The sequence below is a fragment of the Tauraco erythrolophus genome, chromosome 1, assembly GCF_009769465.1.
Source record: "Tauraco erythrolophus isolate bTauEry1 chromosome 1, bTauEry1.pri, whole genome shotgun sequence".
In the NCBI taxonomy this organism is placed as follows: Eukaryota; Metazoa; Chordata; class Aves; order Musophagiformes; family Musophagidae; genus Tauraco; species Tauraco erythrolophus.
This window is the reverse complement of record NC_141465.1, coordinates 88,850,530-88,877,970: the sequence shown is the minus strand read 5'-3', so window position 1 is coordinate 88,877,970 and position 27,441 is coordinate 88,850,530. Positions and strand designations below refer to the sequence as shown.

The following is a 27,441-nucleotide window of genomic DNA, read 5'->3' as shown; positions in this document are numbered from 1 at the left end:
AACTTACCTTGATAACGAATTCTGGGAATTTTCAGTTCCTTCAGGAGAAAAAAGTCTTGCCAGACTGTGCTTCTGAGAGGCTGACGACCTTTGCTCACATTTGAAAGCACGTGCTCTAACACAGAGAAAAAGTACTTTCCTTCGAGCATTAAAATATGTATGCAACAACAAAAAAAAAAAATCACAAAATAAAGTGAATTCATTTTACTATCTAAACCACAAATTGTTTCATTTATCAGAGCAAAAGTTGCGTCTTTCCCACATACAACCTATTCATTTGCACTTAAGTCTCTGACTCTTGGTTTATAAAGCTGGTTTATTGAGGGGGCTCTGCAAAAAATTTCTGAAGTCCATTAGTTATACTTGCTTAAAGACTTGCAAGGGAAGAGGAAAAAAAACCAAACCACAAATAATGACATTCCTTTCTTTTTCCCTTCTGACTAGAAAGTAGAATCGAATTACTTACCTATACCGAAGGTATACAGGCTCATTTACAGCTATTTTAGCTGCAATTATAGCTGGGTAATACCAAATGTGAATTACTAATAATCATTAGTGATGTAATAAAACCCCATCAGATGAGGAGTGTTCCTACATTATCTTATCAAGACTAAATACATTCAGATTCATGAGGGGAAAAAAAAAGGAAAAAGAAACCCCCACCAACACAACAATCTTCAACACGTGCTTTCTATTTTAAAAGATAAATAAATAGGATAAATTTAACAATAACCATTTGATATATTACTGATTTTTAAAAAAAATAAAACACAAAACAACCCAAACAAACCAAGAACTGTGAAGTTTAATAGTTGCATTATTTTATTAATACAATGAAAGGAAGCCAAATGCTTATGCTTAGCGAAACTGATTTCCTTGCAGAAGTCTGTATGCTTCCAGTCAGGCAAGTTTCAGGACTTCTTGTACCATTGTTCCAATCCCATCAAAGATTTCATGCATAGGAGCCTTGCACATGAAAGCACAGGTAGTAACTATCTTATTGGCTTTATCCACATGGGATTCGTTTACGTTTTTGCAAACGTGCTTACATCCAAGCTCTGCTATAGCAGATGCCGTTTCAGCATCAGGGAATCTGTAAATAAAGAGACTGTAATTAACATAAAGAGATGATACAGCCATAAAGTTCTGCCAGCGCAACTCAAATGAGAGAACTACTGTGATATTTAAGCAACTCTTTGGTTGATGATGACAAAGGAGTCAAACAGACTGCCACTGTCAGGTTTTCCCAGCCCCTATGGACACAACAAGTGATCCGATCTCTCTGAAAACAACATCTGAAATGCAGAGTCACAGTATGTCAGCAGGTACAATTCTGGTTTCAACAATCTCTTGATAAGTTTACAAGATTATACCAAGTGCAGCAATAACTGATTCTCAAAAGTGAGAGAGATGCCAGCTGAACTTGCACACGTTAGACTTTTTCCAGCACCTCTGTATAAGGCCTTCCACTGGGATTCTGTAGGGGTTTTTTTCTCCCCTGAGGATAAGGGAGGAGGAGAGGTAATCCCTCACTACTGCTACTGACACAAAATATCATTCAGAACTTTTATCAGGAGCCGACAGTTCTTGAAGCAGCACTGACTTCTGCCAGGCCCTGCTCTCATCTGCCTCCTGCAAACTGGCCCCAAACCACTACCACCAGAAAAACTTTATTAAAAATCCCTGAGCAGACAAAAGCCCACAGACAGAGTTTAAACGGCCACTCAAATTACCACAGGGCACCAAGTTTCTGAATGCCAGCTGGCCCGACACCTATTCTTCATTTAGAATCCTAGAATTTGCACGTTTGCAATACGAATCATGGCCTTCAAAGGCACTGGGTAAGCAAACTCTGTATCTCAGTGTGAGCTAAAATCCATCACTCAATTGCCATGAATGTAACGTGAAAAAATAACTCAATACCCTTGGTCAGCGGCGTGCCTGCGCAGCTACGGCTCTATAAAAGTCACTTTGTTCTGTCACTTCTGGGACTGACAGATGCTACACCCAGTGACTCATTAGCACCCACGCTGCACAACAAAGCCTGTGCAGGAGCCTGCGGTACCTTCGGTGGCCCACAGGCTGATGGTTTAGGCAAGCTATAAGGCTACCTAGAGTCTTCATACTATTAATTGTATTGTGTCTGTGGGTGTTGATATCGTAGAACATATCACAGACCAACGTACTTCTGAATTTAGAGACAAATTTTTCCAACGTTTTAGAGCACAAGTCACCTGACCTCACAGATTCAGTCTGTCTGCCATGAGAGTTCTGCGCCTACTACTATTATGCAAGGGAAAATTTGAAATAAGTGAAAAATGTCACTGATAAGGTACCCAAAGGTTACTGGCACCAGAGACCTCAGACTTCTGCACAGAGGACTGGCCATTTCCTAATCCTAATTTCCACATCAATTATCTCCATTCATCTTCTTCTTACCTCCCATCTACATTTTTATCTTGGCCGACTGTGACCTCACAACCAGGAAAGACTTTAGCTGCCAAGACTGGTGATATACAGCACAAACCAATGGGCTTTTTAGCACTGTGGAAAGCTTGGAGTGTGGAGTTCACGTGCTCGTTGACAGTGCAGTTCTTGCCATCTACAGCCCAGGAACACAGGTTCTTCGCTACACCAAAACCACCTGAAAAAAAAACAAAACAAAACAAAACACCAAAAGCTCAAATGTAAGACACTGCTAAAAGCCATTAAATTCAATACCAGAAAGAAGTTCTCCTTTTTTACAGTATAATCATGGCATACGTAGGACTGTTGAGTTATTACACTAAAAGCTTTCAGCACATGAAACATGAAAGGTTTATAGTGTTTAAGTGTTTAGAAGTTTAACTGCAGACTGCTTATACCATGTATGTTACTTAGGCCAGAAAGCTTAATCTTGCTTCAAGGAGTAATAGAGAAACAGGAAACTTCACATTCATTTGCTAGGGACTGGAAAAGCTGCACCATCTGATATGCACTCCCTGATAAGCAAGAGAGGGATTAAAAGAAAGGCCAATGATAGTTAAAAGTAGAGTGTGCAGGTCACGAGAGTAAAGCAAACAGTGGTTTCTACAGTAATTTCACTCTCAAGTTTTAGTGCAATACTTAAACAGTTACAGGAGAGCTTTCTCCCCACATAGAATTCTTTTTAGACTTTAAAAAAAAAAAAAAGAGTTAACACAATAAAACCAAAATGGGTATTACATAAAAAGGAATTGGTAACGTGATATTCTGAGACATACTACCTGTGAATGATAACATACTTTCCTATTAAAAATAATACTAAATTTGTCTTTCTAGAAATTAGTTATAACAATTCTTTACTTGCATTTAATCTTCATTTAATTGTATGAGCAGATTGTATTTCACAGCACCTTCATTTGCTGGATTTATAACCATCAGAATGACCAAAGTAAGAAGGTTATTAGTACGTGTAACCATCCATTATATTTGATTCCTTATGGAATGTGCACAACATCAACTTTTCTACAATAAGCAAACAAAATTACACAAGCATTTCAATGGTCAACATCAAGAAGCTTTGCATTTTTAATATTTTTCCTCTCACTCTTTGCTCACTTTCGAGTGTTACCTAGAATCTCTGAGGTAAGATTTTAATTTTCAAACTTAATAGGGTTTATTTCCCTCTAACAGTTATTACAGCAACCCTCCTGAGCCTGGGTTATAACAGCATGAAATTAATGTGGAAAATATTTGCTAGCTTCTACTCCCTGATCAGCCCTGACGTCACCCACTGATTTTAGTGCTGGAAGTGCGTTTCTGTGTGTTGTACACACGCTCCCTCTGTTGGCCTTACCACAGAAGGCAGTGTAACAACTTCAAGGCTCAGGCACAGTCGTGAAGGCAATATTTAACAGTACTATGAATATTCTGGAAAGTGATCTTCAGCAAGTCATAATTTCCTTGTGACGCTTTGGTTTCTTCATTTCTAAAGTGATTGCTACTACTCCCATCTGAAAGGCAATTTTGTGGTCTATAAATAAAAAATTATCCATAAACATGTTTAGTATAACTTGATCAGCAGACGACCAGATACATAATTAAAACAAAGTGTACTCACATCTGACATGGAATATAATCTACTCAGCAACCTGCTATTCTGCCAAAAATTTTAGAGGCTCTAAAATTAAGGCATTGCCATGTAATGTCAAGTTCTGGCCTTACTTTTCTACTCTGGTCAGTATTCTTGTCTGTAAGTAGGTACCGAAGTTTTCACAGTCTTTAGAAAGAAGCAGCAGTGCAATGTGTAACTTAACTTACCACGAAAAAAAACACTCTGGCATTTTAAATTAATGAACTATAAACTAATAAACAAACTGAGATGTCTTGTCAGCCCATGAGAGCTTGCTAAAACATTTTCTCATCCTCAAAACAAAATAAGTAAGTAAAAAGAAAGAAAAAAAACACACATCTCTCAAATTCAAGTGTTATTTATTCTCTAAACAGATTTAAAAATAAAAAAGTAGTGGAGGCGAAGCAGTTATTTGCAGTTGAAGAACCACAAATTATTTTCTTTTAAAAGCACCTACCGGGGAAAATGACCGCATCAAATTCACTGGCTTTCAGTTCAGCCAAATCCTGAATGTTTCCTCTTGCCAATCTGGCACTCTCAACTAACACGTTTCTCTTCTCTTTTGCTGGACTTCCTTTTAGGTGATCGACTACATCCCTCTGCTCAATATTAGGGGCAAATATCTTCACCTAGCACACAGGGATGAAGAAATTTTGTGAATGCAAACAGAACTCATACATACTGGTGACAATGAAGACCTTTTAATGAAAACAGCCTTTGTTCCTGAAGTCTCATATCCAAGAGAAGTGGATTCCACGGGATGGATCTATTGCATTAAATATCTAAAGTGACAGATGACATTATTAGGATGGGTAAACCCAGCCACTGTCTCCATCCTACTCCTGCAGCTTTTTGATAGGAATGCATTCTTAAACCACCATTAAGCATACTGATTTTGCTAGGGCCTGCAGGTATCTCCTCTGCAGATAACTCAAGGACAAATAGAGCACCACAATTTATACCAGCAGCCTAACTGGATGCACAGCTGAGTCTGCAGAAAGGCTGCTTTTAACTGTTACAGGATAAGGTGCTAAAACATGTTAAAAAAAAAAAATAAATAAAGACGCAAACTTTATAAGCATTTCTAGTGCAGGCATTAGAGTTACTTGTTTTCCTAAGAGACCAGTAGCAGGAAGGAAAAAACAAAAACATAGAAGAACATATTGTGGTTAGGCACAAACGGGGAAAGCTACATAAAAAATCCACAGCTCTGGGAAAGGTGTACCGCAGGTGCTGTTTTCAGGCTTGATGCTTGCTTTGCAGACTTCTCAGCGCTTGCCTCCTTAGTCAATTTTCGAGAGGACAATTTTGTGCTAAATATGAGGAGGGGTGAGTGGATGGCGTCATGTGGTGCCGTTGTTACCATCAGACACCTGAGCACAGCTACACGCAGGCAGAAAGTGAACACCTTCTGCCATCTGAGGCCACAGCTGGGACCAAAGCACACCACCACCGCATCCCGGTTCAGGCTTCTCCAAGGAATCTCTTACGGAAAAAGCCCAGAAACAGCAAGCAGGAAACAAGCAAGCGAACCTCAAGCACCTGACTTCTGCAAAAGCGATCAGAAAGCAGCTCGAGAATTCTACCCGGGTCCCACCTCCAGCTCCCGGCGGCCTGGAGCGGGCTGCAGGACGGGAGGAGCAGGGCAAGGCCTCCTGCCGCTCCTCGCTCCCGGGATCAGCAGCCCGCGTGCGGCTGCTGTGCCTCCCAGGGTGACAGACACGTATTTGGGGAAAGGGGGGGGAAAGAGGAAAGAGGTATAAGACGAGGAGAGAGGTTATGGCTCAATAGGCTTTGTTAGTGTACAGCGGCGGGGAAAAGCCCACCGTGAGGTAGGAAAGGCGACTATCCTGCAAAGGGCAGGATGGCGTTGCCCGGGCCCCGGAGCGGGTGGGCAGAGGGAGGGAGGGAGGGAAGGCCGAGGCGGGGACCCCTCGGCTGCTGAGGGGCGCAAAGAGACGGGGAAGCCATACCTGCCCCCCGGGCTGCCCGCCACACGCAGCTCCGCACCCGCCCGGCGGCGGTGCCGGGCAGCGCGGCCCCGCCTCCCCGCCGCCCCCCTACCTCCGCGCCGCCGCGGCTGAGGTGCACCAGCACCGCCGAGGCCTCATGAATCTCGCTGCCGTCGAAGACGCCACAGCCGGCGAGAACCACGGCCACCCGCTTGCCCATGGCGACCTCCCGCCGGCCAGCGCCCACCCCTCAGACCAGGGCAGAAGGGGCTCCCGCCGGCGAACACAAGCCGCACAGCTCCTTCCCTCCCCCTCCTCTTCCTCCTCCGGCTGCGCCTGCGCGCCGCACTCTGGCTCGGCCTCCATCTTGCAGCCGCGTCCGGCGGGCGGGCGGATCGCCGCGCTGAGGCTGTGCGCAGCCGGCACCCCGGGGGTCTGGCACGCCCTGCGCGATTCCTCGCGGTTTATTCACTAAGTGCTGGTCCTCCTGCCTATAAAATGTAGGTGAAGATGAATTTTAAGCGTCAGGGGGAAATGTGTGAAGGAAAAAAAAAAAAAAAAATGTTCCTTTAGCTTTAGATGAGACGGGCTCAGCTGTATTTTAGGTCTCATTTCTTTTCTGGCCTGCTTACCGCAGCAGAGGAGTAGCACAGAGAAGGTGGTGCTTGGCGACCCGATCGTTGCAATGCTGTATTGCGTTTGCGCTCCTGTAGCTCGTCTGAAAGCTGCTCCGTTTCCAGTAGGACCTTGCAAAGGCTCAGTGATGTACTTGTGAGGCTGTTTTTTGGCTTACACATAGGACTAGAATGGTGTCATGGATATACTGCTTTGAAAACAAACAAAAAAAAAAGTGGAATTTGGGTAGAGGCGAGCAGTACTGCTGGGTCCTGATGCTGTGTGTTTCAGCGATACTCTTGCTTGTCGGAGCTGTGTACCCCTTTTGGCTTCCTTAACCTTGTATTGTGCTCCAGGGAGTGGCTCCGTTTTACCAGGAAAACTAAAGAGCTTCTTTGGGAAACCAAACCTACCTTCTTGCACCCACTCCCAGCTTAGTTATTAAGGCATCGCCCTAGGGAACCAAACGGCTTCCTTGGGCTAAGGCAGAAGTTCATCGCCTAGTCTCCTCCTTACAACTGAGAGCACAAATGCCGTGCTGGAGACCAGATGTACTTCATTTTAGTGAGGTCTCTTAGCTCTTTAGTCTTTCATTTTTCACCAGCTGCTTCTTGTAGAAGAAACTTGGGATTAATAATGAAAATCTATGCTTCTGCTGGGCCAGAGGGGCGAAAGGGTGGATCCTGTAGAAAAAAGACAGTGTCTTCCAAAAACTCAGAGTATGGGAGTTCTGCAGGGGACAAAACAGTGCATAGGCTGGGAAGAGAAAAAATGGCATATGAAAGCAAAGTCTCTTTCTGTAGCAAAACACATTCAGCTCTATACTGTGAGGTCAGGAGTCTGTGTGGAATGATGGATAGGGAGATTCTTGAACAGGAACGGGCCAAGATAGGGAAACTCCCTGTGTAAGGGCAGACTGCTGTCTGCTGGGCAATGCTTTGCTCAAATAAATGCAGGGTTACAGCTTGATCTCCACCACAGCACACACTCGGCCTCTCAGGATTGAGCAGGACTGCGGCTCCACCTTGGAAAGCCCTCGATTGCTTGACCACCTAATCTACCAACCATATGCTGGAAGATCCCTCTCAGCTCGAAACACCTGTGGAATTAGAGCTCTGTACAGCACCAAATCCTCACCTTACTCTCCAGGCTGAGTAGGGCCCCAGGGAAATTCCAGTGGAGCCATCTCAACCCAGAGAAATACAAAATATGTTTGGTGTGAGTGGAGTGGCAGTTCAACATGTTTACTGACATGGAACTCCCTGGGCTCAGCTGCAGGAGAGCAGAAAGTTTGTATAGGTTTGGGGACAGGGGAAGTGAGAGTCTCCAGAGCTAGAATCCTCCTGGAGCCCTCACACTTGAGAGCTAGGGATAGGCTGCTGTCTAGATGGAGTTTTAAGTTCAATGTATGTTGGGAGATATGAGTGGATTCCCAAACTCTCTTGTGTGTTAGGGCCAGGGTTAACATTAGAGCTAGGGAACTGAGCATCTTCAGAGCTGGAATTCCCCTGCTCTTTTCTGTCCTACTTACTGACTAGTCTTCCTGGATGAACCCTGGACCTGAATCATCAGTAGCCTCATCTCCAGTCTTGTTTCTGGCTGTCTGTTGGATGGACCTCAAACTCACGTTATAGGTAGCCCTTTTTCCTGGATGAATCTTGGACTTGATTGAGATGCGATGTTCCCATCCCACCCAGGTGCCCCACGTCACGTCCCTGTGCCAGCTCCGTAACTGCCCTGGCTCTGTGGCATGGTCTAGCTCCAACTAGCTCATGTCATGTCCCTGCCCCAGCTCTGTGACCTTGTCATGGCCCTCTGTGTCTGCCTTAGGTCTGTGTTTTCATCCCAGCTCATGACATGTTCCTGCCCTGACTCTGCATCACCCTGAAACAGCACATGATGACTCTTCTCTGGCCTGAGGTCCCAACAGCAAACAACAACAAAAGCACTTCACAAGCAGTGCACTTATGAGGCCAGATATTTGTAAGGTGTGAGGAACTCACCTTGATGGGAGGAGAAGCTTCTGTCAGGGCCCTGAGTGCATTAATATCCCTGAATTACCTTGGCCAGCCTCAGCTGGGGCCTCCACCCACACACCCTCTGGCCACTGACCCATGGGCTCCGTGTAAACTGAACCCTGGACATCCCTGCGTGACCTGAGCCATGCTGTACGTGTACATGTCCAGTCCTGTCTCCTGTTGTCCTGACATGCAGGCTGGTCTTCCTGTACAGACTGTGAGCCTATGCTGCAGGTAGCCTCATCTTCAGTCCTGCCTCCTGGATGGACCTTGGACACATATTACAGGTAGTCCTGGGCTTGACTCTACCTTGCTGTGTCTGGGGCTGTTGCTGGATCCAGCCACAACTATGTACCTATTCTCATTCAGAAACTTCAGGACTGCACTGTGGTCATTGAGATCACTGCCCATGTCTGCACCATGGTCACCTCTGCTCCTGGCTCGTCCTCACTTGCAAAGCAGCCCTACTCGTGCTGCTCCCTGACACCCCCAGAGATAGCATAAAGGACCAAAGTTGTTATCTGACTTCAGGTGAACGTGTATTTGGGGTGGGGAAGAGGATTCACTGCTTAGGGCACAGTGAGGGCTGGCTGCTCCCCAAGGGAAGCCAGGCAGGATAACAGGGCAAGGGGAGGCAGATGCCTCACCAGCCTGGTCCAGTCCCACCCTTCCGAGCAAGTGAGCACCTGAGCAAACTGGTGATAGCAGTGAGGTTCCACCAAGAGTCCAATCACTAGGCAAGTCCATGGTGATGGGGCAGATCCCAGGTCAAGCTGGGATGGCAGATGCATGGGTCAGAGTCTGCGTCAATGGGGTACAGGGCTGGGCCCAGGCATGGCTGCCGTGTAACTCAGGTGGGAGGCAAGAGCCTCAGCTTCAAAGCAGCTCCCCAGGAGAGGAGCAGGGAGCCCCTGCTGAGGTGTCTAGAGCTGTTTGGGAGAGCCTAGGCAGGAGGAGTTTCTGGCTTTCTTCTCAAGAGTTCTTATCAGCCCTTGAGCAACCAGCTACAAACCTGAAGGGGAAAGCACGAGCTGGGCCTTGGTGTACGGTCCCCTTCAGGCTTCAGCTGATTGAACTATGGCTCTGTCCTGGACGCTAACCCATTTCCTGCTGGTCAGGATTTGAGAAAGATGGTGTCTTTAGGGGAAATCCTGCTCTGAAGGACCTTAGTTGCCTAACAACAGATTCTCAGATTAGCTTAAATTTGACTTCGACAGGGCTTTGTATTTCACAGACTGCATCCACTTGACTGGATTCAATTAACTTGTCCCTACCCTGTAGTAGATCCCAGAGAGTCACTCTTAGCCAAAAACTCATGATGAATTTCGTCTGCATCCTTATCCCAGCCCTCATCCTATCTCTCAGGCTTCAGCAGAGCCCCTCTGGGATTCCAGCTTGGAAAGGGATCATTTCCCTCACTTGCCCCTAAGCCTCTAGACAAAGCAGGGGGTGCTCTGCAGTCCCAAATGCCCACTGAACTGTACATCTGTTCTGAGCACAGCCCTCATCCTAGCTCTCAGGATTGAGAAGGACCTAAGGGGAACCCTTAGCCCTACCTTACACAGTCACAAAGCCCAACCGTTGTCCTGTCTTCTAAAATAGACATGGCATCTGACTTTCTCTCACCTAACGCACAGTTTAGATTGCATCTCAGGTTAGGTAGCAGAGTATAGGTGCAGAGGAGTCCTGTATCTGGCTCCTTTTCTCAAAATGTCTTTCATACCCCTCAAAGGCAGGGAAGGTGGACCTCAGATTGAAGAACTTCAGACTGACTTCAATATGACTGCAGGTAATGTTTGTATTTCTCAGTGTGCATCTGGCTGACTCAACAGCTAACATAGGCCAGTATGAGTACAAAAAAAAACACTGTGAGCAGTAAAACTGCCAGCTATGTAGTTTGGTCTACTGCGATCCATATATAACTATACGTTTATAACTTTCTCACTGAATGGCATATTGCCAGTATATAGGCTGGCAGATGTGCACCTGAAGATGTAAGCACCGTCCAGAGAAGCCTGTTTTCATGAGACAGGAGCTGTTACTTCGGGTTCAACAGCCTCTTTGCTGTGACTGTTTCAGTGTGAAGACTCATGTAGATGTTCAAAACCAAACTAGCTGTTCAAAACCACAACTTCTGGCTGCAGCAGCAGGCTCTGTTTTCCCCTTTCTCTCTGTTCCTTTCATCCTGTCGCTCTCAAGGGCAGAGACGGAGAAGGTACTCCTTAATAATGGGAAATCACTGAGAGTTGTCTTTGTTGTTTCAGCAAAATGTTCATCTTTGTAGCCAGTCTGTGTCTTTCCTCAAAGCTTGCTAGTGACCAAAGATGCAGATCTGCTCTGTGGGTTTATAAAGGGCATTTTGATGTGTTTCTGGGTAATAAACGAGACAGCTGCTGACTCAGAAATTGCTGGCATGTGAGCTTTTTAGCTCAAGTGTATTTATTCACATATTTATTAGTTGCTTATTTTCTATGTTAAAATATGCTTCACAACATAACTTAGGTTGTATGAGAAGAAAAAAACAGAGTGCTGTGCTGCAAAAGCTTCCTATGGGATGCAATGAAGTGAGATACAAAAATGCCACAAAAATGGAAAAAAAAAAATCAATAGCTTTGCCATCTTAGTCATTTGACCCGACACCTTCAGCAACCACAGCAGTGCCTGAATGGAGACTTAATAGTCCACAATGCAAACATATGCTGAGCCAGGACTAGGAACCAGTTCATACTGTATTTCTAGTTTGGCTAATGAGCAGTTACAGCACCTTTCTTCTATCATTTCCCTTCCCCACATCTTGGTTTCATAGAAGGGACAAATTATGCTTCCCTTATTTCATTAAGCACTTCCAGCATTACACATCAAAATCTTTAAACCTAGGAGTTACGGCTATATTGCACACAAACACAAATCTTTTGAACAGATGAACTTAAGCTAGGAAACACATATGAGTAATAGCACACTTTATTTTATAAAGGACAAAGACAAAGCTTTAAAGCAGACACAAATAACATGCATGAGATTAAAATGAAATATGGAAATATAGATATGTATAGATTATGTATACATGCATGAAATTAACGTATTGTGCTGAAGGGCATGGATTTTAAAGATAAGCAGTATAGAATCAGGCAGCAATGAAGTGAGATACAGAAATGTTGCTGAAGCTAAAGATTTTAATAGCTGTGCCCCCTGACTGTATTCTGAACGCCTTTAGTACCTCCAGCATTCCCAAAACTGATATTCAGCGGCCTATCCTATGTTTTTATGTAGGATGTGGGGTTTTCCACCTCCAATTTTCTTTGAATATAGCCTAGCATAGTGCTGACTAGAGAACTGACTGTTCTTTAGGGGCTCGTATGCAATGAGGAGGAATATTTCCCTGGCTCTGGATAGTCAAAAGTCCACAGCACAGTTTTATTATTTACCCAGTGAACAGCATACACCAGCACTTTCACTGTGGATGCCAACTACCAAACTTGGGCTCCTGAACTCTGATGCCAGCATAGCCAGTTTTGAACTCTACAGAGCTGGAAAAAGCTGGGTTTACTGCAGGGATGCTGCTGGCAAACCTGTCCTCACCGTTTCTCTCAGCCAGGGTTCATCATAAAGACAGTTCTCTCTAAAAACAAGAGAATAGTCGGCTGTATAATCCCTATAACGTAAATTGCTACAACCTGAACAAGTATTCTGAAATGGGTGATGGGTATATGAATTTAGTCTGAAGCCCTGAAAGGATTCAGACAAGGCTTCTGGGCAGCCAGGAGAGGCTGACGGCTACCCAGTTTATCACAACAAAATCCTTCTGCCATTTGGCGAGGCCTCACCTCATCCCACCACGTCCAGACCCCAAGGTCATCCCTCTCGGTAGATTCTGGTCGTAAAAGGATGGGCGTTTGATGTCTGTTTTAAATCGGCTTCAAAGCGACGCTTGAAACAACACACCGGGCTGTTAAAAAATACTTTAGCTAAATTAGAGGTATGCATAGTTGGGTCTCCAGAAAACTGAAATCGTTGTTCAGTCAAGTGACGTTTTTAATGGATGGTTTTCCTCAGGAGGAGGAAAGAAACGTGCGTTTGGTCACACGGTTTCGCCCTTCCCGCCTCACGCCCCGAGCCCGGACCCTCGGCGGGCACCGCCGCCGCCCCGGGTCCTGTGGGCGGGCGCGGGGGCGGCCTCCGTCCCGCCCAGCCTCCCTCAGCCCCGCCGCTTCCCGGTGCGCCCGCCCGCAGCAGCGGGGCTGAGTTCGCAGGCTCGCAGGCCGCGCCGCCATGGGCGCCGCCCGCCGCTCCCGGCTGCTCCTGCTGCTGGCGGCGGCGGCGGCGTGGGGGCTGTGCTCCTCGGGGGGGCTCCGCGCTCCGCAGCGGCGGTGGCCGGTGCCCTACAGGTGAGTGAGGCGGGGAGGGGGCCCGGCGGGCGGAGCAGCAGAGAGGCGCGTCCTGGCGGCTGCCCGGTGCCGCTGCCCGGTCGGCCGGCCTGGCTGCCCGCCCGCCTCTTCCTGCGAGGTCCGTCAGGTTTCCGTTTGTTTTCTTTGTTTATTTACTTTTTACACTAAAAATACACGTGAATAACTTCCCCTTTTTAATCATCAGGGGTATTTGTCATTTATAAGACTGTTGGTGTATTTCACTCGCGAGTATAAGGGAACGGGTGTCCCATCCCTGGCCTAGAGCCATCCCCGGGAGTGACCGCCCTTGCTTTAAAGATGCTCCTTGAATTCCTGTTTCAGCAAAAAGTAGCGATGAGGAAGTCAGGCTACGATTTACTTTATTTTTGAATTTAACTTTACTTCATAGTTCTGTTCGTGACAAGTGAGACGGTATAAAATGCCGCGTGCTGCTTTGGAGCTGCCTTAGCTGCAGAAGGCCCGGTGCTGGTGGGGAAAGGAGAACCGTGCCCGTTACCGCCTTCTGCTGAAGGAAGTGCTGCTTGGGCTTTGGCTCCGCTGAGGAAATGAGCCTCTTCAGAAGGGCTGTGCTCGCGTGTGTATTTTGTGCAGGCTGGCTGTTTGTAAAGGGGGGCTGTCGTTTGACTGCTCTCTGGTCCACGACTGAAGTTTTGAAAGCCCGTTGCCTAATTCCGAGCAGTTGAATTTGTATCAGGTGATGCCCGAAGGAGCTGATCTTGCAGTCACGAGGCGTCCGGGTTTTCCAGCGAGTTTGTTGGCTGCGAGGCTGAGTCTCAGGATGGTCAGAGTTGGAGTACAAGCCTGTCAGTGCAAGACACTCGGAAATGTGGTATTTTAATGCTTGTTAACATGCTTATTACCTTGTCATGTGCACGGTGCAGAGGGGTCGAAATTGAAAATTTAAGCTGTGCAGTTTAGAAACAGGACTTAAACGTGTGGTTGGCATAAGTCTTTGTTTTCTAACTGTGTGTGTGCTCTTTTTCCAACTGTACTTTTTTTTTTTTTTCTTTCCTTCCCCCCCCCCCCCCCTCCCCTGGACGAAATAAAGGCAGACATGCTGAAATACCCAGCAAGCTTGGAGAAGAAGTCCACAGGGAAAATCTATGGTGTCTCAGCAAGGCTGCTTGGCCTTACTAAGGCTCAAGAAGTCCCATGTCCTTGAGTCATCTCATGATTGGGGTATTTGTGCCATTCGGTAGCCCTGGGCAACTGAGTGTGTTAAACTCCCAGGCTGTGCTCTGGCCAAGCTGTGAAAGCCAGTCTGTCTTGGTAACAGGAATATAGGAACCTTTTTTTAAGTGAAATACAGTGAATGAATTTGAAAGAAAAGAAATTGGGAAAGGAAGACTTGTCAGAAAGGTGTTTTGCTGTTGTATATAGTGTGATACGTAAGTAGATTCGGTCTGAAGTTTTTGAGGTTAAATAGGAATGATGAATGGAAACAGTGATTGTAGGTTCTTAGGCCTCTTTATCTAAATTAACATAGAGGAATAGAATATTTCTTTCTGATACTGGCAATATTCTAGAATAAAAATAGGTCCATCTGGGGAGCTATTACTATAGAATAGTTTCCCAGAGCAAACTGGTCAATCCCTGTGTTAGACAAACTGTTAGGAGAACATTTTTGAGGCAGATCTCAAACCATCCTCTACCCAGCATCTATGTATCTCTGATTTTGTGAGTATAAGTTACCCTTTGTAACCCGCATCATGTCCACTCCTTGGCTATCAGCACTGTGTACAACATGACTTGTATTCACAAGTCGTAAGTCCTTGAGCCCTGTTTCTGCACACGTGCTCCCTTGGCAGCCTTATGAACTTGTGTACTTCAAGCGTTGCAGTGTCTGGGTCACAAAATTTGTCTTTGGGGGTGGCTGCACACTTGAGCTCTCCCACTCAGGCCCTTAGGAAGCCATGAGACAGTTACTCCAGCCGTCAAGCTGTGCTTATCATTCTGTGTGCTTCTCTTTCTCAACACAGGCGCTTTGATTTCCGTCCAAAAACTGATCCTTACTGCCAAGCCCGTTACACCTTCTGTCCCACTGGCTCTGCTGTTCCAGTGATGAAAGATGAGGATGTCATTGAAGTGTATCGATTACAGGCTCCAGTATGGGAATTCAAATATGGAGACCTACTAGGACATTTGGTAAGGTGAAAGTTTTGTTTAACGAAGTTATAGTGGCAAACTCAGCTGAATTCAACAGCAAGTGTCAAGTATGGGAGCTGTAAGGTTGAGATATGAAAGAGTATTGGAGCACACAAGCTAGGCTATCTATAGGAAAGATACTCAAAGAGCAGTAAGTTTCAAACAAAAGTTGTGGAATTTGGCTCAGCTAAAGAGAAGAGCATGACCAGCACTGTCGGTGGGTTTGAAAGGGTTCCTCCATGGAGCTGCACATTGGGAGTGTTTCGTATACACATACCAGTAAGTTTTGGGTGTCTTTTTTTTTTTTTCCTACACTAGCAGTGTATCAAGAAAATACATGTATTTGTCCCCTAATGACAGATGAAATGCTTGCTTAGTGTATTAGCTCTTCTGTTGTTAAAAACTTACATGTTTGCATGAACGTGGATATCTGTCGGGAGTGGACAGCTAAGCTGGTCAGAATGCTGGATCATGGAGAGTTGGTTGCTTTTATGGCTCTTTCTTGAATGTTATGATCAGTATTGAGTTAAAGCCTCCATTTGTGGAGTCATGCAAATTTGAAAGAATCTCAACTTTCGTGATATTTATAGCTATAGTAGTAGCATAATTAAGCTTCAAAGCATGATCCCTAACAAATGAAGAAATACTAATGAACATGAAGTAGCAACATCAAAACCAAGCATACAGAGTCAAAAATGGAAGTAGCTTCAAATATCATTATCTCAGTTGTTAAACTAAGATTGAATTTATGTGTTTACAGCTTTTAAAATAAATATTTATCTCATTCATTTTTGTGGCTTTCAATACTAAAACCTGGTTTTGGTAACTCAGTTCTGCTCTTTATTTCTTTGATACCCCTGTGAGGTTAAGGATTTAGAAGTAAGCTTGAATTTTGATGATGAGCTCCTGAGCTCCAGCTGAGTATCTTGCCTCCAAATAACAGAATATAGAACAGATGGATAGACAAGCACTGAGACAATGTGACTCTGATAAGGGTGTGATACAACCCAGTATGTTGTGCATTGATGCTACTGAATCCAAGATGTTGAATCCCAATTCTCACCCTGTTACACAACAGCTCCCAAGTATCTTATCTTCTGTACAAGTTAAGCTGAAGTTGTTTTTATGTTAAAAGTTTTGGTGTTTGGGTTTGTTTTTTTTTTTTTTCTATTCCAGAAAATTATGCATGATGCTGTGGGTTTCAAGAGCTCTCTAACAGGCAAAAACTACACAATGGAGTGGTATGAGCTCTTCCAGCTTGGGAACTGCACATTTCCACATCTCCGGCCTGGCATGGACGCGCCATTCTGGTGTAACCAGGGAGCTGCCTGCTTTTATGAAGGAATAGATGATGCACACTGGAAGGAAAATGGAACTTTAGTTCTCGTGACCACAATATCAGGTAGATTTGAGATGCTTTGGATAATGCCACTATCATAAAACAGAGAGACAGCCTTATCTTATGTAAGGCAATGTGTTTTAATTTATGTCTTGTAGGTTATTTGCAATGTTAGTCACTGATGCTAATTTCAAACTGAAATACTATCTCTGCACTTTCTTTAATACAGAAAGCAGTATGAGGCTGCTGCCTCTTGAACAATACACACTGAAGAGCTGTTAAATGAGAGTCATTTGGTGTCGCTGTACAAAAACACTTGGGTCTCTTGAGTGTAAAAATAGCAAAACATCTTATACAGAACCATTATGGACTCTTTTCACGACTTCACCAAAACAAAGCCTTCTGTTGTGAAGTGGCAGATGACTGCTGAGATACAAAAACTGGTGAAAATGTGTACATTACTGAGCAAACAAATAAGGCATATTTAGAAATAGTCTCAAAAATACAAAAAATATTAATCTTTCTTTTCCTCTCTCTCATTATGTGTCATTAAAACTGCAAATGTCCCCAGTAACAGACCTCTGTTATATATCAGAGAACAAAACCAGGATTTACACCTCTTAATACAAGGATGATCACCAGAATAGCTTCCTGGTATATACTGAGCACTGAAATCCTAAAATAAAAAGGTCATTGACGTAAATCTGGTTGATTACTGTAGTAATACAGTGAATGACTTATGAACAAAGTCTCCTGAGGACTTGGAGAGTTGCATTTTGTGTGACCGAAACCACGCACTCTTCGAAGTTAGTGCTGTGTACAAGGCATAGTGAGAGTCAGATTACAGCTAGTGTGATGTGGTGCTTCATATTTGCCCGCTTCCACCTTCAGCAGCTTTGCTGGACTCGGTCTCTAGATAATCTGTCCAGTGCTGCTGAGAAACTCTAGGCTGTTCTTCAAGCGATGAAAGCAGAGCTGCTTTCCTGCGAGTTTGTAGCTCATGGCTGAAGTCTTTGATGCCTGATGCGGTTGGATACTTTTGTATGAATACCAAGTTAAGTATTTTCATACAGTTGTGGAACTTGTAATGCTTCCTACCTGTGTGGATTATTTGATGCCTAAGAAAGGTGAGGTTAGGCTGGTCCCTTGTAGAGGCATTGTTACGATCCTCCTGTCTCTCACGCTTCCCGTTTCCATGAAACTTTTAGGAAGGTGGCATCTCTGAGAATTTTGACTTGTCTGAATTTGACTAGGAAGCTGAAAGTGACCGTGGAAGAGGCCGAACGGATGCAAGCACAGATGGACAGCGTCATGAGCTGAGCTTGCTTCCTTCAGAGAGCAGGCAAACAGCATCCCATCTTGTGGGAGAGAACTTGAACGTATGAAACAGCCGGACACCTTGTGCCCTCGCGAGATCCTGTGAGCTGTTTGTCAGCAGTGTCACAGACCACATTGAAGCAATCTCATTTTCTTTTAAAGCCCATTGACCAGGTTAATGGTACTTAGGGGTATGTTTCTTTTGAGGAAATAATGCAGAAATACCTGAAGTATGATTTTTTTTTTTTTTTTACTGTCTAGGCATCTTCCAACAGATTACCACGGAGCCATGCATTAATCTGTAATATTTTTGTTTAATTTATGACGTTAAGGCCATAACTTCATATTAAGTCCATCTTGGTATTGTTAGGATCCTGAGACAAATCCTTTTCAATAACATGCCTTGCAGAATGCACACAAGGAAACTAATCTTGTAGGAATTAGAGAAGATAAAGGGGAGCTGCAAACTCATCTACAGTGTAGGATAAGTATAGTTCTTGGTGTAGATATAATGACTTGCTGTTTTGTTAAACCGAGTCGTAGGCAATTAAAAAAGAAAGTATCCGACACTTTCACTGAACAGTATGATTGTTAGTATTTACTGTGAAGCTCAAAAGCTCTTAAGCGTGGAGTGAAGAAGAGTTAAATGGGGTAGCCTAGGAGGTGAACGTGCAAAGCTCTAGTTACTCTGAGGTAGCAGCTTGCACACATGCGTTACTGTGGGGTGTGAGATGTGTTTACTCTCTGGTGAAGAGTAGACTCAGCAATGTGACCTCTGCAGCTTGTTCTGGAGGGAGGTGTGTGGCACGCGGTGCTCTTCATTACCTCGATGAATGCAACATTGCGGTGAATTCAGACTTAACGCAAGAGGCTGGTTGTGGTGTGCAGGGTGGCATTAGTGACACCTGCCTGATGTCTGCCACCCTTGAACTGCGAGGTAACTGCTGCCGGTCTCTTGGCTTTGCAACAGTCTTGCCTGTCCTTCAGCAGCTACCAAGCACAGTTACTGCACCCGCAGCAGTGACGCTTGCAGCTGAAGAGAGATCGTGGCTGGGAACACTGTCACGATTGCAAGCTGTCTTCTGATTTATTGCACAAGAAGAATCTGCAAAATTTGGCCGTGCTATGAACGTGAGGTGCTAGACAGATCTGAGTCATACATTGTTGTACTCTGTGCTGTGACTGAGGAAAGAGAGGATGAGAAGGGCTAGGCTGAGGTGCAGTCCTAGGACTACGGGGGGAAAAAAAAAAAAGATTAGCCATGTGCTTCAGCTCTGTTTTGAGGAGCTACACGTAAGGAGCTATCAGAGATGAGTTGAGTTAGAGATGTCTTCCTTATTCCATTTGTGAAGTCACCAAAACACTCCAAATGTATTCTCCCTAAAAAAATAATCCACAAGGTCTTTAAATTTACCAGTCTCAACATCCCACTTGTGTCATTTGGCTTAGCTCAACTTTACCGGCTGAGGAGCTGCTAAACCAGCGAGATGCCTCAGTCTAAGGCTCCCTGGGCTTCTATGGAGGGACATGAAAACTTCTGCCCTGAATTGCTGAATTTCGTTTAAACTTGAGGAAGTGCAGAAGCGGCTGTTGCAGTGGGGAGCGCTTTGTCAGCGTCTCTTGTAGATGGCACTACCTGCCGTGTTTGTCTACGTGAATAAAACAAAATGAGAAGTGTCGTGGCTCTCTGATATTTGGATGTTCTGGCGTAGTAGCAGGAAGTGGGGCTGAATAAGGAGTTACAGTTTAAATAATTTACCCTGAATAAACTATAGTTACATGTGTCACTTCTCCCTCCAGCCAAAGCCTTGTACCTGTGTGTAGCTAGGTCATGCTGTAGGTAAACTTTTGCAGGGAAGGGAGGCGAACCTTGACATAGGTGGAAAACACGTTGAGTTGTATGTGTTGCCCTGTCTCTGTAATGCTTATTTTCATCTCTTACAGGAACCATGTTTAATGAAATGGCAAAATGGGTAAAATACGACAATGAGACTGGCATTTACTATGAGACCTGGACAGTCCAAGCAAGTCCTGACAAACAATCAACAGTGTGGTTTGACTCTTACGAGTGTTCCAAATTTATCCTGAGAACGTACCAGAAGCTAGCTGACTTAGGAGCGGTATTTAAGAAGATACAAACAAACTATACCAGCATAATTTTATTCAGTGGAGAACCTGTTTATTTGGGAAATGAAACATCTATTTTTGGACCTCTAGGAAACAAGACGTTGGCAGCCGCTATAAGAGACTTCTACTCTCCATTCAGACCTCATCGGACAGTCGGAGAGTTTTTTGTTGATCTTTTAAAAATAATTGATCGCGTCATCTTGAATCGTCAGTTTTACCTCTTCTATAACTTGGAATACTGGTTTTTACCTATGAAGTTCCCGTATCTCAAAATAATTTATGAAGAGGTCCCTTTACCTATTGGAAGCAAATCATCCTTTGGTGTATAGTCGCTTACAGAAGAACTGAACTTGCTCTTGTGCCAGAATATCCTTAAGGATTTTGGAGCGCTACTGTGATGGTCTTGAAGCATTGATCCTGTAGCGGTTTCACTGCTGACTGTAAAAGTTGTATTGGGAAGGCTTTGCTAGACCATGTGGAAGACTATGCCTTTTCTTCCTATTACCTGCATAATACATTCGTGAACGCTTCAGCATCTCTAACTTGGCCACCTTCTGTGTGACCATGGACACCTGCTGCCTGAAGGTAGGCTGATGTGGCTCCTCTTGGCTGAAGCCTGCAGTGCCAGTGGGTGAATGGGAGGCAGCCTGCCTGCTCTGGGCTCAGGCTCTCTTCACGTACATGGCCATGTGGCGACAGATAGCACCTGGCCACCGGCAGAGATGGGACTCAAGCATTACAAAGACCTTCTGGTCTGACCAACTCGGCTAATCTGTGTGTTGGAGAGGAACTAGCAAACCTAAGTGCCTAGATGTGTCCAATTCCCTCAACATGTGCCTTACATCGGTGTTTCTGTATTTTGTTTGGTTTGTACAACTGGGACCTAGGAACTGTTCTCTGGTTCATTAATGGGTGTTCAGAAGGGTGGGAAGGGGCAGTGAATCTATTAGAAGATGGCATGGGTGGTGTCTTGTCACCACTTTGCTTCCTTCACCTGCACTGTAAACACAATACAGCTGGCTCTTCCTAAGGTTTGTGTGTGAGTTTTTTACCACAGATGATAGAAGGCAAACAGCATGTTTTGATGTCAACTTTGATGCATAACTGCAGCGTTCTAGCAGTCTCCTGTCTTAAAGTCTAGTTGAGGCTTCACTTAGGTCAGTTTCGTAGAAGTCATCTTTATATTCTTTCTACATTTCTTTAAAAAGCATGGAGTCCTTAACGTGCAAGAAGCAATGACAGTTCGTGGGATGTCAAAGTCACAGTTAAAAATCCACGCTTATCATAGATCTGCCTGTAAAAAGCATTTGCAGCTCCTTACTGGCAGCAATGGTTACAGTGGTGGTGCTGTGCCAGCTGCTGTGGCCTCAAGTCCTGTTCCAGGCTATGCCTAGAGCAGCTTGGCAACTAGTTCCCTTTAAACCCAACTGGCCAAAGCCAAGGGAACACCAGCTTTCTGGAGAGCAGTGAGATGCCTATGCACAAAAAAATACACCAGCAGCAGCATAATCATCTCCAAGAGTACACTGCTCGCTTTGGTTATTTTAGACCATTTGCAGAAAGAGTAGCACTTGTGCAGAGGTTATTACTAAAGGGGGGCTTTTGACAACAGCATGTAGCGATAGGACAAGGGGCAATGGCTTTAAACTGAAAGGGGGGGATTTAGATTGGATATAAGGAAGAAATGTTTTACGAAGAGGGTGGTCAAACACTGGAACAGGTTGCCCAGAGAAGTTGTGGGTGCCCCATCCCTGGAAGTGTTCAAGGCCAGGTTAGATGAGGCTTTAAGCCACTTGGTGCAGTGGAAGGTGTCCCTGCCCATGGCAGGGGGGTTGGAACTAGGTGATCTTTGAGGTCCCTTCCAACCCTAACCAGTCTATGATGATTCTATGATTCTATGTCATGGCAAAGTAGGTAGTAACACAGGATCCCAACTCTGTGGTTTCATTGGACTTGAGCCAAGTTAATAGCCTGCTGCAGCCGAAGAGGGGAGTACACAGTGTGACTACACAGGAAATTGATTCAAATAGTAAGAATGGCAGAAAATTAACCTTGTATTAAAAAGTCAATAAAATTAATTACTTGTATTGCGTCATCATGTAATGGGATGAGCATGAGAGCTAGTGTGAGAGGAATGAGGTGATGAGAGCACCTCTGTTCTGCAGGGGAAAGCTGCTAATTAATTCCAGTCTTATGGGAAACTTCATCTTCTACCTCAGCTTGAAAGACTTTACTCTCTGCAGCCAAAGTCACAAGTCCTTGCTTTAACCAGCTGAGCTTCAGATTCTTTGGATTACCCACCAAGAACATAATCTAGGAGGCACTAGGGAAGATAAAGGAGCCTGTCTACAGAAGGTACGTTCACGTTAATGCATGTTTTTATGACTTTGAAACCCTCAACATTGTTTAACCAACATTTATCTTCTTAGGAGAAAGCCTCAACCTCAAAACCAAAGTGTCCAAAGCTCTAAAGGAGAAATAGGGTCATGGAACCAAGTAGCAGAAGCCCCAAAAGCTGCTTCTCTAGCATTTGCTAAAAGGTTTGTAGCATTGGTGCAGCTAGAGAGACCTCTCAGAGCCTGAGGCAGATGCCATGGTGGGGTAGGTCATGCTCCCTGGTCCTAGAGTAGCGGTCTCTGCTCAACCTGACAGTGCTGTTTGTTCGCTGTACGGTACTTACTTGGCTTTATATGGGACCGAGGGAGCCTACGCAACAAAGTCATTCTTTTCTCTTAATAGTTGAAGTATTTGGTGATGCATGGAAGAGCCTTATAGAACTGTAAACACCAAATCCTGACATACAAAGGTAACGGCAGCCGAATGCCACACATCAAAGCTGCCTTGTGCGTACGTATTATCAGCGTAGGAGTTGCCCCTTTTTTTAACAGGCATGAATTCCTCTGGGCATAAGTCTTGGAGAGACAGCCCCTCACTTTCTTTGCTTGTCTCAATTTGGGAGGTTTTGTTCAGAACCTTAAAAGCCAACTGTTTAGACTGAATGCACAGCCAGGTGGAAATAAACTCCACCACTGCAAAGTGCAGTTCTGGAAGAGGTGCAGTGGTTGAAGTTGACTAATTATTGCCCTGAAAATAGCTTCACCAGCATTTAGACTGAAGTTAGCAAGTGCAGTGCTTTCTTGTAGGCAGAATCCTGGAGTTAGGCCTATAGTTAAATCCAAAATAACACTGAGATGATGTGTAGGCTACTTCTGTGAAGTTTAGACATGAAGTTTAGACAATAGAACCATAAAGATTACACTTTTGTCACTGAAGAAGGGTTTGCGACATCTAACAGCTTCTGTACACCTGACGAGCTGTAGTTTGTGGCTGAAAGCCACCTGTTTAGCTCAGACATTTGAGGTGGACACCTTCCTGTTGAAAGTCACACAGGGGAGCAGGCAATAATAAGATCACACCTAACATTTCGCTCACAACCAGCTGCTATTGGCGCTTGTCTGGTGGTAGGAACCAGAGCTGTCCTAACTGCCAGGCTCAAGGATAAGGTTCTTCTTATCTCCAGTGGATGTGTCATTGAGCCGTTACTCGCGCATTCCATATAGGAGTTATCGGTCACTTCCGACTGTGCTTGGTTCCACTCCCTGCCTTTTGGGCACGTTACAGTTAAGGGTAAAGATGGTTCTGTCATACAGAAGCTTCCAAGTCTGCATGGTGGTCTTGCGCAAAGCTGCTTAATTTCCCTATAGGGCTGAGCTGCTCAGGGCCGTAACCCACACTTAGCTCAAATGGGACAGCTCCTGGCTTGTCATACACCAAGGCCAAGTAAGAGCGTGCGGCTCCTGTTCCCCAAAGGACCGTGCCATGAAAACAGCTGGTACAAATGCTGTCTGCCTTCCCACTCATGGCTGCTCTGGGTTAGGAGAGCTGCCGCCTTCGGTGTCCTGAGGATGGTGTCAGTGATGTTGAGGTTCTTCTGAAGTCGCCACAACTAGGGAATAACTTGAAAACTGGAGCAGGCTTCTGCTCTTCCACTTACAATGGAGTCTGTAAGTCTAAAGCATAAAAAACCCCCACCATCGGCTGCTGGTGGCAGATTAGCAAAATCAGATAGTGAAAATAGACCTTACCAGCCATCATATTTTCAGTCTAGGGAAAACTGATAGAATTAAAAGAATCATCTCCTATGTCATGTCACACCTAAGGTTTAGTATTAACAGTAGACTCAGTCACTGGGGTTCCGTCATTTAAAAACTATTCTTATGAATGAGTCTCCTGCAAGGAATTTTCCACCTGATACCAGGCCATCTGAAGTAGTATTACCAAAAAGGCTATTTAGCAGGGAGCACCACCTCCTGAAACAATTTAACTCAGAGGGTTCATATCACTGTTAAGAGGCAAGATCCCATGAAGGCCTCGATGCTGCAGGCCACGCAGGAAGGGAGAGTTGTAAAGCCTGCCTCTTTCCCGCTGCCTTGCGGCTGTTAGAGTGCAAAGAATAGCTTTTGGGTGCCTGAGCCTGCGAGAGAAGAAAGGAGCCAGCCATCAGGGAGGTCTACAAGACTTCCAGCCCAGATCCTCTGTTACCATCGGAAATTTCAGCTACAGAGTTAGGCAATCAATACTTTTCCTTCTTTCCCCCTGCCTACCCCTCTGCTCCCCAGACACTCAAGCCTTTGGTTGGGGGACAGTTCGGGGGTGGCACTTTATCTCTTAAATCTCGCTCCTTGGCGATAAAGCAGCAAGAGTGGTATGATGTTACGTCCACCAAAGTCCTTTCCTTACTAATGTTTAAGTCGGGTTTTGAGATCCAGGCTGCCCGATTACCAGGTCGCTGACTTCAATCCAGATTGCACAGATCTTTGTCTTATATCCATACAGGACTGTACATCAGATAAAGTACAATATAAGGAATCACAAGAGTCTTTCTCCTTACTCATATAAGAAACCATGACAGCTGATCTTTGTGCTAAAATGGGAAACTACGAGTTTTCTGTCATGCTGCAAGACTGGAAGGAAGAGGTATTTTCCTCCAAAAGGTCCAAAGCTGCCCCAGTTCCTCAGCATTTTGCAGGGAAATGCCCTCTTACAAAAGCACAGGTGGAAGACAGAGCAGAAAGCACACCTCAGGCTCTGCTCCAAAGCACGTGAACTACAACAGCCAGCAGCGGATGTGATCCTACAAGAAAAACCTAACAGAAAGGATGAACATACAGAACATCTAAGGTGAACTGTGGTTTCACTGTCCTGGTTTTGATACTATTAAACTTCAATCGTATCTCTGAGAAACTTGTTTCTACGGCACCTGTATTTTAGGAAAATTAATCTACAGTTTGTAGCCTGAACTACAGACACTGAAGTTCTGAGTCACTTGAAGATTTCACTAGTTTCCTCATTTAATCAATGCTGCTGGTTTAGGTATAGCAGCAGGACGCACTTGTACCGTTCCATGTGCAACCAACTAGACCAGCCAAAGATCAAGACAGATCTCTCTGGAGTACTGTAATAAAGTTTAGGTTTTAGTCAGGCCTACTCCAAACGTAGACGCCCAGATGAACCCTGCTTTAAATTCACAGGAAATTAACTGGGTGCACATCAAACAATTGGAATAGATACAGTGAAATTAGTGAGTTTCTGACTCAAAATCCCTCCAAAACCCCACTTAATTTCACAAGTTTGTAGCTTCAGGTAAATCACAGGAAACTACAGAGTTATGTAAACAGCTGCTCTTAAATTACTCACCTTTTCACTTTTGATACAACTTCTCACTGTAAACTATCATAGCTGGTCAGGATTACCCCAGCAGTTTGGCATCAACAGCTTTCAAGAATAATTTTTATATCCAAAATCTGAAGTGATGCAGCACTTGTGTTCAAGGGCAAGATCTGCCACTGCACATGTTAACAACTCCTACCCAAAGCTGGACAACCAAGCCAACACTGGGTTATCTTCTGAAAAAAACCCCAAGAAATAAAGGTGAACCCACAGAAAATTATTTTATACAGCTAGAAGATACCCGTATTCATGCTTCTAGTGAACTTCAAGGACAGTCCGTGGTACTTGTTACTACACGTCATGGATTACTTTTTTATTATTATCAATTTTTCCCAACGCGTGTAAAGGCGAAATAAGAATTGGACAAGATTTGCTAAAAAGGAGCATTGTAGCTTTTCCTGAAGATACTTAGAACGTAGGTTTGCCTGGGAGGTTTGTTTTATAGCTGATTATTTGAGATAAGGATGCTTAATTGGTCTGATGTATAAAAACCACCAGCGGAAGAGAGAGACAATCGCTTTCAAGTGGTTTTCTTATCCTTGAGCATTTTGATTTATGAAACTTCGGATACTGTGTCACATCTATGAAGGACTCTTTGAAGTCTGTAAGAGAGAGGCCTTCTCAGAAGAGGCCGGCCAGTCACCTGGCTAGGGAAAGCAGTTCCACTACAACTAAACATAAAGCCTTCAACTGCTAACATGTTCCCCACCTCAGGATTCGACGGAGTTCTCTGAGTAGCAGAACGCTGGGCTTCGAAGACATGAATTCCAGAAGGAAGGGAACTCAGGTATTTAGTCCGTGTCTTGCCTTTCAGTTATCGCCACTATTGCAGCACTGAGCAACGGACCAACTGATCTTGCCAACATCAGGACGCAGCAGTCAAGGTCCAAAGAAGTCTGAGCTGCGTTACTAATGAGATTACTTCACACATTCATTTAGTGGAAACGTGCCCTTTTCCCCACATTAGTAGTGTTACTCCAACTTTGTCACGCAGGCAATTCTGAGAGTCAGAATATAAAAAACACTGAGCTTTTTTTACTTTTACGGACTAAATATATTGACACCTTTTATACAAATAAAAGCGAATTATAGTTATTACATTATTTTAACAAATTCTAATACAAAAAAACGCGTATTTCATAAAATGTGATTTTTAAATCAAAGCTCTACAGGAACATACAACTCCTCTATAAAGATGTCCAGTCCGCTGAGCAATGTTTGCTCAAAATATAGTTATGAACTTAAATATGCTCATAAGTGTATTACACTTGAACTATACATTTGGATAAACGTGACTGAAATCAGAAATAAAGAAAACCTACTTATTACCAGAGCTAGCTGCACAGCTCAGATGAGAAGAAGCCACCAGCCAAGTCCAGTACAGCCCATGGCTGGAGCAGCTTCGCCTTGCTGGTGGCTGACTGCACCTTTCAGACACATTCAGCAGTCACATGAATACTTTAGTGTTACCAATCAAAAACGTGAAAGAGAACGTAACGTAACTGTTGGCGGTAAGAAATGAAGTCACAAGCCACATCCAGATCACAGGCAATACGTTGCCTACACCACTTACAGACTAAAAACTTTCTTTAATAAAACTGATTTACCAAATATTCAAAACAAGTTTTTGCCTATTGCTCTACTTCACGCAAGTTTACGGCTTTTATGTTTTTAAATATTATGAAATGATCTAACTAGC

The 27,441-nt window shown here is 44.5% G+C and overlaps 2 protein-coding genes across 2 annotated transcripts; one reads left to right on the top strand and one right to left on the bottom strand.

Moving 5' to 3' along the window:
* Positions 1-809: 809 nt before the first annotated feature.
* LOC104370651 (glutamine amidotransferase-like class 1 domain-containing protein 3, mitochondrial) lies at positions 810-6,265 on the bottom strand. The gene is made up of 4 exons (XM_086611574.1): positions 6,158-6,265; positions 4,551-4,722; positions 2,440-2,644; positions 810-1,093 (listed from the first exon to the last, which is right to left on the bottom strand). Exons 1-4 carry the CDS (start codon positions 6,263-6,265, stop codon positions 901-903), a joined length of 678 nt encoding a protein of 225 aa, XP_086467700.1. The 3' UTR covers positions 810-900.
* Positions 6,266-12,947: 6,682 nt separating this feature from the next.
* Positions 12,948-20,341, top strand: CLN5 (CLN5 lysosomal BMP synthase). Its single transcript, XM_086611565.1, has 4 exons — positions 12,948-13,063; positions 15,064-15,229; positions 16,406-16,631; positions 19,830-20,341. The coding sequence occupies exons 1-4, from the start codon at positions 12,948-12,950 to the stop codon at positions 20,339-20,341; spliced, it is 1,020 nt and encodes a 339-aa protein (XP_086467691.1).
* The last annotated feature ends 7,100 nt before the right edge of the window (positions 20,342-27,441 follow it).